The 14,202-nt window shown below is 43.8% G+C and overlaps 1 protein-coding gene across 4 annotated transcripts; it reads right to left on the bottom strand.

Annotated features, from left to right (window-relative positions):
• Positions 1-94: 94 nt before the first annotated feature.
• On the bottom strand, positions 95-13,468 carry LOC112267267 (calcium-binding protein 39). Of its 4 annotated transcripts, none has more exons than XM_024445519.2 (9): positions 13,339-13,468; positions 7,445-7,607; positions 6,857-7,021; positions 6,132-6,250; positions 3,699-3,867; positions 3,446-3,505; positions 2,946-3,011; positions 2,433-2,576; positions 95-2,327 (listed from the first exon to the last, which is right to left on the bottom strand). In XM_024445519.2, the coding sequence occupies exons 2-9, from the start codon at positions 7,556-7,558 to the stop codon at positions 2,139-2,141; spliced, it is 1,026 nt and encodes a 341-aa protein (XP_024301287.1). In that variant the 5' UTR covers positions 7,559-7,607; positions 13,339-13,468; the 3' UTR covers positions 95-2,138. The 4 variants fall into 4 exon arrangements, with proteins under 4 accessions (XP_024301287.1, XP_024301285.1, XP_024301286.1 ...); XM_024445517.2 differs by having other exon boundaries at positions 13,281-13,466; XM_024445518.2 differs by having other exon boundaries at positions 13,286-13,466.
• Positions 13,469-14,202: the final 734 nt, after the last annotated feature.

The raw sequence follows: 14,202 nt of genomic DNA, 5'->3' as shown, positions 1-14,202 counted from the left end.
TGCTGGATTAAAAAAAATAAGATTTTACTCTTCCATACATTCAGCAGACGGATACAGGAAAGGACAATGAGAAACAATTAACACTGAGCAAAGGTTAAATTTATTCCAAATGTTTTTCATTTATTTATGTTTAGCTGGTAAGGCCAAAGCCTTTGACACTACTGAAAGCACCCACACACTCAATGTGCTGGGACTGGGGTCAAAGGTTAGACATAGCCAAATAATTTCAAGCGATCTCAAATGTTCATTTGTTATTTTTGGAAGAAAATTCCAGTACAACATTGCTTGTAGAGAGTACCATGCAGCCAGTAGAGGAACATGCAATTTAAGTATGCATTGAGGAATACTGGTCTCTGTTGGTTTGCACAATGAAATGGTTGATCTGCCATCTATTGGGATATCTTGAGCTTTCAGTCAAAACCACTTGGCTCAACATCACTCTCTGACCATATCCTTCACTGCAAGTAAACATGTCTTTTGAGTGGTATATATGCAATATGTTCATATCATCCAATCAACTCCATCCCTCAAATAAATACGGTGTTTCAAATGGCAGATTAGCACAGTCAGTGTAAAGTAAACATTTAAACAATCTCCAAAGAACATACTTAATGCTCTGGAATGGTACTGGAATTTCAAGCCCAATGAAAAAGGCTCAAACTGGGTGGTAAAGGGGAAACATCTGAATGTGCCAAGTAATGGTCAACTCCTGAAGCTCACTAGATATGGTGCAACACCACCAGAAAGCAGTGAATATCATAATAAACCAGAGTGGATGAGTGGGGGGAGAGAATGATGTGATTCTCTGAAATCCCCCGATCAGATTCCAGTTGGGTGATGGAGGGCGTGTTCCTCTACCCAGGCATCGCTGACACCTGCCAGTTCGAACTTACAATGCTTGTATAGGATATATTTTACGTATCAGCTAACCACATATGTTATAGCAATCTCTCAGTGGATGACACGGCATGCAACCATTGGTTGATACATGCAACGTCTGAGCAGGGGAAGGTGACCATTGGCTGGCTGCTCAGCACAAACACACGGGCTTGATGTTTTAGTTATCACCTTGCCCCATCCCATTCCGTCCTGGCCTCCCCTCCACCCCACTGTCCTGGCACCCCAGCACATTTTAGTCGTCCGAGTTACTGAAATACAGACGGAAAGAAAAGAGGATTAAGAGATCTGGGCTAATACCATTACATTCCCCAGCTGTACTAATTATTAGTAATGTCCTCTAGGTTAACAATGTAAGAGCTGGCCCTGGCTGGACATTATGTACAAAGAAAAACCAGCCACCATTTAAATTCAGCAGTAAAATGAAAAGCAACAAAAAAAAAGACAGATTCTCTTAAAAATGAATTTGATTAGAATTACCAAAAAACTTGATTTAAGGTAAAATATATATATTCATTTGTCAATGTTTCAACAAAATCTACAAAGCAAAAATAAAAGTCATATGTACATGTTCACCCTGTCCCAGAACAAGTCAGGCCTGTACCGAAATAATATCTAGCATTTTACCCATATCATTCGCTTTGTGCTGTTTCACAACACACCAATAGCTGCATGGTTTGGTATGAGGCCACTGGAGAGCCCATTTCAAAATGTATCACTGTTGCTGCTGTATACGATGAAAGCATAGATAAGAGTTGTAGCTGGTACGTGCTTTTTGCAGACTGTGACACTAAGTAGACAGGGCCAGCGTTTAGCCAAGTACAGCAACCATGCTCACTTTGCTAGTACCTTTTCATCTCAAGGTTTATGTTGATATTATAGCACTACGTGTGTGTCAGAAGTCTGCATAGCACTCAAATGTAGATTTCATTGTTACTATGTTTGAATGACCTTTGTTGTGTTGTTGATGTTACCCTTCCACATGTCTTAATGTGGAAGAAACAAGCAGCATCTATTATGTTCATCTTTTTAAAAGGAGATACTGGAAATAAAAATCGAAAAAAATAAAAATAAATCTAATGTCCGTTGCGTTGAACAGCAGAATGAGCGGGAGACTTCTTGATGACCTGATGTGGGCGCGTTATTTTTTTTCTTCCTCAAAATGGTGGAAAAACCAGAACAGCAGCGGCTGCTGATGAGTCCGTTATCCAGATGTTGTCTGGACCCCTTAAGCCCCTCGCTCAGGCCTCCTGGGGGGACGGCCTCTTCAGATCTCTGATCTGTTTGACCAGGTACGTCTTTTCATCGTTGAACTGTTCGTCCTCCGTCCTGTCGTTCTGGAACTTGGAGAGGAACTCGATGAGTTTGGTCTGGTTCTTCAGAAGAATGTCCAAGATGGGCTGTGTCTTGTTGGGGTTGGCCACAAACACCTACAGGAGAAGGAAGAGGACAAATTATTCTTACAATATAACTAAACTCATCAAATTGCACCGCCTGCTATAGCCTTATGCTAGTCTCTCGTTTTTTTATTTTACCTTGAAGACATGGAAGGCCTCAAACTGGATGTTGCGGCTTTTGTCTCGAAGAAGGTTCATCATTAGCTTGAGGTTCTCTGGCTTGCTGATGTATTTCGTCATGATGGTGAAATTGTGTCGATCGAGAAGTAGCTCTCCCAGCAACTAGATTGTTTCAGTGTGACAAAAAACATTAAGTAATAATTGCAATTAGTCTGTGGTAGGTGATAAAGTAATAATTAATTTAAATGCCAGGTTTGAAACAAGATTCAGCTAAAACTATATAAACAGTTGGGTTTACACAAGGCAAAGTGAAGATACTGCTATGCATTGGCAAAAATAAGAGGACGTTACCAGGCAGATGAAATGTATCGAAAACCTACTACATCCACAGACTGATGCGACATCGGTCAGCTTGGTGATATTCAGTAACCAAACACCATGTAAGAGACCATCTATACTTAGCCCTCAAAAACAGGTATACATACAAATACAATTGACAGCTTTTTATGACAACAGGACCAACGTTCTTACCTTGAGGGATTGCCTTTTAGTCACGTAGTTCTCAGAGTGGAGTAACTTCTCATATTCACTGAAGAACTGGAGGGAGGGGAGGAGAAAGAATCATAGTGAATGTCAAGCGCTATTTCAGAGTGCATCTGCTTGTTTGCAAACTCGGTGACAAGCCAACTAGTGATATTCTCACACCGATAGACAGGGAGCTGCCTTGTATTCAAAACAGCCACAGTGTCGAATGCCTGTTTTTTTTGTTGTTAGGTACTGAGTACTGTGCTGCCAAGGTAATTTCCATATTCCCTGGTATACTTTTCATGGATCTCAGATGTCTCTGAAATACTCCGTTGTCAGGCTGGGGTTTAGCACAAATAAACTCAGCTTATCCTGTCGTGACCTCAGTCTTAAAAAGCTCCGTTAACCAGGACAGGTTGCTATTCAGAAGAAGGAGAATTCAAAGAAACACGTCATGGAGATGTGTCCTCGCCGGGTTACATTTCAGCACGATGTGGAGGACTTACCCTGTCGTAATGCTGCTCCAGGAACTCTGCACTCAGAATCTTGTGTCTCGTTAGCAAGTCCTGGAAGAGGAAAATATACAGGTATTTTAACCAATGAGCTAAAAATGCAGGCCCTCTATCTAGGTCCCAAGAAACCCACGGTCCTAGGGGGTCTGAGATACTAGGGGGTCTGAGATACTAGGGGGTCTGAGATACTAGGGGGTCTGAGATATTACAGTTCTGAGAAAAACGGCAGTCATTTTGGAAAACTCACTTTAAAAGTGGCGAATGCGTCTGAAGCGATGTCGAACGTGGACATCTCCACGTATCTGAAGAAGTCGTAGAACTGCTCGGCCCCCAGAGTGATCTTGGCCAGCGGCTCGTGCCTGATACACTCCCTCAGCATGATGCCACAGTTCAAAGCGATCTCTGGAGACTCGTACCTACCAGGTGGACATTTGAATAGGAAGGAGGTATCCCGTTATTACGACGCAAGTAGGGTTGGGCGATGTCAACCTTAGTCCTAATGTAATTATGTACCGATAAAACATTGACATACAATGCTATCGCCCCCTATTGGCCACCCCCCCAACAGGTATATAAATATTGAGCACACAGCCATGCAATCTTCATAGACAAACACTGGCAGTAGAGTGGCCCATACTGAAGAGCTCAGTGACTTTCAACATGGCACCATCATAGGATGCCACCTTCCGAACAAGTCAGTTCGTCAAATTTCTGCCCTGCAGGAGCTGTCCCGGTCAACTGGGGCACAAGTGCTGTTATTGTGAAGTGGAAATGTCTAGTAGCAACAACAGCTCAGTTGTAAAGTGGTAGGCCACACAGAACAAGACCGCTGAGTGCTGAAGCGCAACACTCACTACAGAGTTCCAAACTGCCTCTGGAAGCAACGTCAGCACAAGAACTGTTCGTCGGGAGCTTCATGAAATGGGTTTCCATGGCCAAGCAGCAGCACACAAGCCTAAGATCACCAAGCGCAATTCCAAGCATCGGCTGGAGTGGTGTAAAGCTTGGCGCCATTGGACGCTGGAGCAGTGGAAACACCTGCCCCAATGCATAGTGCCAACTGTAAAGTTTGGTGGAAGAGGAATAAAGGTCTGGGGCTGTTTTTCATGGTTCGGGCTAGGCCCCTTAGTTCCAGTGAAGGGAAATCTTAATGCTACAACATACAAAGACATTCTAGATGATTCTGTGCTTACAACTTTGTGGTAACAGTTTGGAGAAGGCCCTTTCCTGTTTCACTGTGACAATGCCCCCGTGTACAACACGACATCCATACAGAAATGGTTTGTTGAGGTTAGTGTGGGAGAACTTGATTGGCCTGCAGAGCCCTGACCTCAACCCCATCGAACACCTTTGGGATGAATTGGAACGCCGCCTTTGAGCCAGGCCTAACGCCCAACATCAGTGCTCGGCCTCACTAATACTCTTGTAGCTGAATGGAAGTAAGTCCCTGCAGCAATGTTCCAACATCTAGTGGAAAGCCTTCCCAGAAGAGTGGATACTGTTATAGCAGCAAAGGGGGACCAACTCCATATTAATGCCCATGATTTTGGAATGAGATGTTCAACGAGCAGGTGTCCACATACTTTGGTCATGTAGTGTAGGTTATAGGACTACATCATGGGCTGGATAGAAACAGTCTACCGTCTTCACAACTGGATAATAATTGCCTCATAAAATAGGAAAATAAAGGTTGTTTCTTCTATCTATCATAAAGCGGTGATTGAAAATAGCCTATGCCTAGTCTTAGGCTATAGACTTTCATTTGTGTTATTTATAAACACCACAACTTTAGGACAACTCCTTGGTAGGCTAGAATATTTGGGAAATAAGCTGATGTTCCTAACTTTAAATTGTCGTAAAGCGTTTAAACCTCGCTTGGAGGGATATTCATGGTCTGCACTGATCATTTCTTTCTTAATAAGCTTAAACTGGTCATTAGATGTTTCTATAGGATATTGATATGCTTTGTTCTCCCTCATTATTAGTCCTCTGGCTAACTTGTGTTTTTAGGCGAGAAAAATGACTTTGAAATGGAACTCCTTTACATTCATTGTTTGATCAGGAGAAAGCCATACATAAAACTATGAAGCATTTCCAACAGTCATTCATATAGCCTATCAAATGGAGAAAGAGAAGAGAATACAGGCTAAGCTTTTTAAAAACAGCTAAGCACAAGATAGTTCAGGAGTGTCCGGTACTTTAAAAAATAATGATCCATTCTGACTGTAAAAACACCAGAAAATCAGTTCCAAGTGATTTTACTATAAGAAATCTGTTCAAGTATTCCCACACATAATAGAGACACATCGTATACAAATGTAAGCAAGGTTTGAAATGATTGTGTATTAGTCACACACATCTGTTTGGGTTTCTTTCAGTAAATTTGCAGTCTACAAATGATTTGTAATTATGTTCTGGCCCCCGACCATCCACTCAATAAAAAATAAAGAAATCTGCCCATGGCTGAATCTAGTTGATGATCCCTGATATAGGACATTGTTAAGTCTCCAGTTATTACTATCAATATCTGCTTTCTGTCAACTTCTGCAATAGCTATCTTTCTATTTCGATGCATTTCATTATTTTGTATTGAGACAATGTGGTAACCAACACAAAAACATGACACCCCAACATGGTAAATGACAGGTTGTAGTGTGAGTTTGGGCACCCCAGGCCTCACCCTTTGAGCAGCATGAAGAGGATGTTCTGCTGAGTACAGAGGTACTCCACCGTGGGCGTCCGCGTCCCGATCTGACGCCTCAAGATGTTGTTGAAGATCTGAGCCACATCCTTCTTACCCTGATGTTGTACAGAAATGACATGAAGCAATGTCAGAAAAGTGTTCAAAATCACAAAGGGTCAACCATAAAGTTTTTCTGAACCTAAATTCTGAATTCAATGTTCTTATACATGTTATGGTGATAAAAACATTCACGTATTAGCACCATTGGTGAATCGTAACATTTCATATTAGTATCATTGCGTTGTTTTTGCACCCATTATCAATTTCAGCCTCCCTATAGCAGGAATAGCTAAGACAGATGTCTCTTCTGATGGGTGAGAATGACCCAGACCAACTGAAGGATGTGGAGGTTGAGCGTGTCAAAGAGGAAGAGGAGAATCACACCACACTGACTCAGTGAAGTCTACACACACACACACACACACACACATTGCAGTGAGGGAAAAAAAACATGTCCCTGTGAAAGCATGTCCATGTGCCAGTAGAAGAGACTGAACACAGTCAGTCTCGACTCTTTCTGTACAGCGACACAAATCGGTCTCTCTCATCTATATCACTCCTCCCAAAGGAGACTCACCTTTCTAGTCAGCATCTCAAAAGAAATCTCTCATATCCCTGCATCTGTCCCAAAGACAAACAAACACAGTGTAAAAGTGTTTCACCTCAAAGTCGATGAGCTGCAGGTCAGCTACGAGGGTGCTGAGCAGGCCGCTGTTGTAAAGCTCCTGGGCCAGCTGGGCCACCGCCTCTGTCTGGGGCTCCTTCTCATTGGTGCCGTACAGAATCTCCTTCATCGCCACGAGGCTCTTAGACACCTCCTCCGTGGCCTGGACACACACAGAGCCAGACACAGATGAAATGAGCTCTCTACATTATATAAGCTAGCTCTCCATCAGTCACCATACTGTTTCCTCTGACCTGGCTAACCCCTAACACGCACCATCCCATGTTGTACTGAGATTATCCCATCATACACTGACCGTCCGGTAGGTTCACACTCCAACCCTGTTCCCAGAGAGCAACCGTCCTGTAGGTTCATGAATGAAAAACTACAGAAGGGTAGCTCTCCAGGAACAGAGTTGGAGAGGCCTGCCTATTCATTTATTTACACTGTAGTCAATTCAAACTCTTAGAGGGAGGGTTTTGAAATTCCCCACTCCATCGCTTCCATAGAATTTCTGAGGTCACTAATCAAGTTAAGAGTAGTGGGAGAGAGGTGTAACTAGGAGGTACTGTCTGTATGTCTTTACCTTCTCAGCCTTCTTGTCAGAGATGTCGTGTTTCTCCAACACCGTCATGTTGTCCTTCAGGTTCTTGACGATGTCCGCCGGCGACTTGTGGGACTTGCCAAAGGGGAACGGCATGGTGGTGGTGGTTACCGTGGTTGACCAAGCAGCGAGTGCACAGTCCTACCTATCCACAGGAAAGAGAGAAAATATAAACTGGAGATGATAAATGAGAAAGAGAGAAAGAAAGGGCTCTGCAGAGAAAGACTAAACCAAACTGTGACAGTTGTTCAAACTGCATCAGTACAGACTCAGAGAGCTCAGTGAGGAGGAGCCAAATCAGTAAAGGCACTAACAATGTGACTCACTATTCATCATGTATCTTTGTATCAGTATGATTCTACTAACTCACAATTCATAACCTACTGACTCACAATTCATAAGTCATACTGACACCAAGATTCATAGTGCTAAGAAACAACAGGATGTAGAGGGGCAGGCTAAACAGATTGATCTGAAGACAGGAAACAGTTAAAAGAGGTGGAAGCAAAATGTTGATCCTCACCCTCATACTGAGATTTGATATTAAGCATTACTCTAATTGTGCATGAGGTTGTTGAAAGGGCAGGCTAACTGCAGGAGTTGTGTTTACTTTAACTATGGATCAAATTGATTGGTTTACTGACCAGTTGCATCATAAGAGGAGGTGACATGGAGACATGACTGATTGGTCAGTGGTAGTCAATGATTACAGAGGTAGAACGTCCACTGCCCTACCCTACTCCAAAGGGGCCTCTACATGACCCCTTCTAGTGTTGTTAAGGTCACAGAAACCTCCATTTACCGGTACTTCTCCCCCTTTCCAGCCTCTCCCCACTAGTGTAAACAACACAAACCCACCACATATCCACCCACCACAAAATGCAGAACTAAGAACAGATACAGTCCTTGGTTCACCCCAGACCTGACTGCCCTCGACCAGCACAAAAACATCCTGTGGCGGACTGCAATAGCATCGAATAGTCCCCGTGATATGCAACTGTTCAGGGAAGTCCGCCAATACACGCAGTCAGTCAGGAAAGCTAAGGCCAGCTTCTTCAGGCAGAAGTTTGCATCCTGTAGCTCCAACTCCAAAAAGTTCTGGGACACTGTGAAGTCCATGGAGAACAAGAGCACCTCCTCCCAGCTGCCCACTGCACTGAGGCTAGGTAACACGGTCACCACCGATAAATCCATGATTATCGAAAACTTCAATAAGCATTTCTCAACGGCTGGCCATGCCTTCCGCCTGGCTACTCCAACCTCGGCCAACAGCTCCTCCCCCGGCAGCTCCTCGCCCAAGCCTCTCCAAGTTCTCCTTTACCCAAATCCAGATTGCAGATGTTCTGAAAGAGCTGCAAAACCTGGACCCGTAAAATCAGCTGGGCTTGACAATCTGGACCCCCTATTTCTGAAACTATCCGCCGCCATTGTCGCAACCCCTATTACCAGCCTGTTCAACCTCTCTTTCATATCGTCTGAGATCCCCAAGGATTGGAAAGCTGCCGCAGTCATCCCCCTCTTCAAAGGGGAGACACCCTGGACCCAAACTGTTACAGACCTATATCCATCCTGCCCTGCCTATCTAAGGTCTTCAAAGCCAAGTCAACAAACAGGTCACTGACCATCTCGAATCCCACCGTACCTTCTCCGCTGTGCAATCTGGCTTCCGAGCCGGTCACGGGTGCACCTCAGCAACACTCAAGGTACTAAACGATATCATAACCGCCATCGATAAAAGACAGTACTGTGCAGCCGTCTTCATCGACCTTGCCAAGGCTTTCGACTCTGTCAATCACCATATTCTCATCGGCAGACTCAGTATCCTCGGTTTTTCGGATGACTGCCTTGCCTGGTTCACCAATTACTTTGCAGACAGAGTTCAGTGTGTCAAATCGGAGGGCATGCTGTCCGGTCCTCTGGCAGTCTCTATGGGGGTGCCACAGGGTTCACTCTTTTCTCTGTGTATATCAATGATGTTGCTCTTGCTGCGGGCGATTCCCTGATCCACCTCTACGCAGACGACACCATTCTATATACTTTCGGCCCGTCATTGGACACTGTGCTATCTAACCTCCAAACAAGCTTCAATGCCATACAACACTCCTTCCGTGGCCTCCAACTGCTCTTAAACGCTAGTAAAACCAAATGCATGCTTTTCAACCGATCGCTGCCTGCACCCGCATGCCCGACTAGCATCACCACCCTGGATGGTTCCGACCTTGAATATGTGGACATCTATAAGTACCTAGGTGTCTGGCTAGACTGCAAACTCTCCTTCCAGACTCATATCAAACACCTCCAATCAAAAATCAAATCAAGAGTCGGCTTTCTATTCCGCAACAAAGCCTCCTTCACTCACGCCGCCAAGCTTACCCTAGTAAAACTGACTATCCTACCAATCCTCGACTTCGCATGTCATCTACAAAATTGCTTCCAACACTCTACTCAGCAAACTGGATGCAGTATATCACAGTGCCATCCGTTTTGTCACTAAAGCACCTTATACCACCCACCACTGCGACTTGTGCTCTAGTCGGCTGGCTTTAATATTCTAGACCCACTGGCTCCAGGTCAAAAGTCCATGCTAGGTAAAGCTGGCCTTATCTCAGTTCACTGGTCAGATGGCAACACCCATCCGTAGCACGCGCTCCAGCAGGTGTATCTCACTGATCATCCCTAAAGCCAACACCTCATTTGACGCCTTTCGTGTACTCTGCTGCCTGTGACTGGAACGTGCAAAAATCGCTGAAGTTGGAGACTTTTATCTCCCTCACCAACTTCAAACATCAGCTATCTGAGCAGCTAACCGATCGCTGCAGCTGTACATAGTCTATTGGTAAATAGCCCACCCATTTTCACCTACCTCATCCCCATACTGTTTTTATTTATTTACTTTTCTGCTCTTTTGCACACCAATATCTCTACCTGTACATGACCATCTGATCATATATCACTCCAGTGTTAATCTGCAAAATTGTAACTATTCGTCTACCTCCTCATGCCTTTTGCACATTGTACATTGTATATAGACTCCCCTTTGTTTTCTACTGTGTTATTGACTTGTTAATTTGTTTATTCCATGTGTAACTCTGTGTTGTCTGCTCACACTGCTATGCTTTATCTTGGCCAGGTCGCAGTTGTAAATGAGAACTTGTTCTCAACTAGCCTACCTGGTTAAATAAAGGTGAAATAAAAAACACAAAAAAAATAAAATAAATATCCTCTCACACCCCTCCCCAGACAAACTGTAAGGTGCTTATAACCGTATCTAGAGCAGTGAGAGCCGGGGGAATACATGAGCCCCTCAGTGGGACACGTTAGACCTTCTCTCACTGAGCTTTTATCTAGGGCAAGGGATGGGCAACTGGCGGCCCTCGAATTCCCAAATTTAACTAGGCAAGTCAGTTAAGAACAAATTCTTATTTCAATGATGGCCTAGGAACAGTGGGTTAACTGCCTTGTTCAGGGGCAGAAAGACAGATTTTTACCATGTCAGCTCTGGGATTTGGGTTACTGGTCCAACTCTCTAACCACTAGGCTACCTGCTTCCCCGGTACTATGCTGTATCACCGCTGTTCAAGGTGTCAATCTGACATCAGTGGTGCTACATTCGTTGAATTAGGCAGGGTTGAACTCACACCACAGAGGGATGGGTGCAGTTTGTATGTAAAGGGTGCAGAAAGGAGACTTACTTAAAATGTCCCCCATTTTAGAACATCCATGACAATGCAGCTAGTCCAAAATAGCTGAGGAACACTCAAGTCCCTTATATTATGGAGTTGAGTTATTAATAACAGGTTGCGTGATTTGATAGCAACACCATTGAGTCCCCTCAGTCGATACTTGTAGGCGTTTTTAAGAATTTAGATTTTTACATTTACCTAAGTTTGTAACTAACTGTGGTTCTTTCACAGGGAATACTGAAATTCATACTTTCATTGAATACAACCTACTTTCTCCTCGTTGTTGCTTAACTGGAGACGCAACAGCCTTGATGTACTACGTAAAACAGATTCAGTTGGCACAAGCGCTTTCACACGGAGTTGAGCAACACAAATCTGGAAAGTAGGTGGTTGTAGTCGATAAAAATATTGATTGATGGCAACTCAATGTTGTTGCAGTCAAATCACACAACCTGTTATCAATAATCAACTTCTCCTCGATATAAAAGAGAAGAGTTGAGCATTCCTCAGCTATCAAAACCCAACATGGATTCCAATAGCACTGTTATGTGTACAGCCAAGACCAGTGAAGTTACTCCCAGAATGTAGTGGATAATGAATGAGACACAGGGTGATGTACCAGACCAGTCAGTCAGTCTACTTTGGCAATCTGTTTCCAGATGTGATCTTCCCCTGACCTGTGAACCCAAACTCTGGCACAGTCTTGCTCAGTCTCTGACCTGTCTTGGCATCTACATTTAGAATTAGAACCCAGCACTGGAGCCAAGAATATAACCAACCAGCACTAAAGCAAGACCTAGCCTGGTCATATCTGATGTGTCCCATGTTAACAGATTAAAATAGAAACACAGACACCCACCCCTGGTTTGAACTGAATCTCTGGGCACCTTTCGACTTCACCAAGTGGTCAATCCATATTTCACTCGCAGGCTTAAGTTAATTAATGTAGGCAGCACTCCTCTACTCCAGGGTTTCCCAAACGTTTTGGGTTTTGCCCTAACACTACACAGTGGATTCAGATAATCAAAACTTGATGGGTTGGTTATTTTAATCAGCTGTGTAGTGTTAGGTCAGAAACCAAAACGTGGATGAAGGGGAGGCCCCAGATCCGAATTTGACCAACTCCGCTCTATTCCAACGTGACCCCCTTTAGTTATTAGAATGATGTAGATAAGCGGACAAAACAGATGTAAAATGTTTAAAGCTGTTGGTTAAGTACTAGATAGAGAATAACGAATTCACAATTGTATCTGTGCAGATTGCATACATAGCCAACTAGCAAGCAGTGTCTTTGGAAACAATTATGGTGCATTTCCATGATGATTTTGGTAACGTTAATAGTACGTTCAACTCGTGCGATAATGGTAGCCTACTAGACTGGTATTGGTCCCTAATTTAACTAGTAGTACGGGCTAGCATTGGAGATAGACATTGGAAAGAAGAGTAGTGTAGCTAGCAAGTTGGAAGACAACGTGTGCAGTTGCGAACTATGAACTACCAAAACATTCTTGCATCACTCGCTCATTGCTAACGTAGCTTAGCTAATATCAGCAAGCGCTAAAACAGGAACCGCCCTCGTTATCCATGCCATGGAGCCTCAAAATAGGGTGTGTGGTGCAGATGTCCGCCAGCGTCTGCGCACACTATTTCGTGTTGGCTAATTGTAAACTGCTAGGTAGTGTCCACAAAGTCGTGCAATCCTGCCAACTGACGTCTCATATTGTGGTCCATACGGGAGGCCTAAATACACAACAGGCCTTTAAATATTACTAGTTAGCTCGCTTGCTAACTTAACTACCACAACGGTAATGCTGTCTGACTAGCTAACGTTAACCAGAAATCTAGTTAGTTGGCTAGCTAACGTTAGCTGGCTATAACAGCGCCGGCTAGCTAGTTACTGTACTAACTACTGTAGTTGAAGATAGTTAGGAAGATCACAAAATGTGCTTGCTATTTTTTAAGTTCAAGGTCTTGAACGTCTCGTGTAGCAGCTAACAAATAACGTGAAAAGCTTTGATAGGCCTCCGCTAGCTGGCTAACGTCGATAGATAACTGCCTGGCGTTAGCGAACATCATTGGCCAATGCAGGCAGGCCAGCTAATTGTGTCATCCAAATGACAAATACAATATCAAACCTTACAAACTCGATCTTATCACTCTCCACGGATGTCTGAAACGCTAACGACTATGTACCGGTTCGTCCCGTTGAATTAGAGGCTCCTTTGTTTTCCTTATTTGTCGCCTCCCCTTGTTTGAAATGTTGTGTATTTCCTAGTCCTTTATGTGTACGAGTGCGACTGGTTTAGCAATGTTGGGCATCGAGGTCTACCGCCCCACGCTGGTCGTGTAACGCTATAACATCTGCACATGGGGCCTCGCGAGTGTCCACAGGGAGGCGCTCATGCACAAGGAAGAGTGCATGAATGACTCCAATTATGTATATAAACATACTGTATGTATATCATAGGAGGCTGCTGAGGGGAGGATGGCTCATAATAATAGCTGGAACGGCGCTAATGGAATGGTGTCAAGCACATGGAAAACATGTGTTTGATGCATTTGGTACCATTCAGCTCCAGCCATTACCACAAGTCCATCCTCCCAAATGAAGGTGCCACCAACCTCCTGGGGTGTATATATAAATTATTGGAATCCACACACAACTAAAGAGGGCTATGTTGAATCCACACACCCTAGACAAAAAGTATGTTTGGTGAGCAATTCTGCATGCAAGCTTTTTCTCTTCATACTTGACTTTCCCTTCAGGCACAACCTTATAAAGCCTCTTGGCTCCAGGAGACAAATGTGTACAGGTCTGCCAGAGTGAAGAGGCTAAATCTTATAAAGTTGTAATGAATGAATAGGACCACTCTATTCTACTAGCTATGGAGCCTTCCCAAAACCAACACTGGACAAAAAAAAAAAAAAAAAAAAAATGACAAGACCTGCCAATCTGAACAAAACAAACAACAGGATGGGATTTTATGTTTATTGAAAAATAGGATGAAATAAATCCCTGGTGTGTATGTGTGTGTGTGTGTGTGTGTATGTCTGTGG

Source organism: Oncorhynchus tshawytscha, linkage group LG14, assembly GCF_018296145.1.
Source record: "Oncorhynchus tshawytscha isolate Ot180627B linkage group LG14, Otsh_v2.0, whole genome shotgun sequence".
NCBI classification, from domain to species: Eukaryota; Metazoa; Chordata; class Actinopteri; order Salmoniformes; family Salmonidae; genus Oncorhynchus; species Oncorhynchus tshawytscha.
Note: the sequence above shows the minus strand (reverse complement) of the source record. Positions and strands in the feature narration are given on the sequence as shown.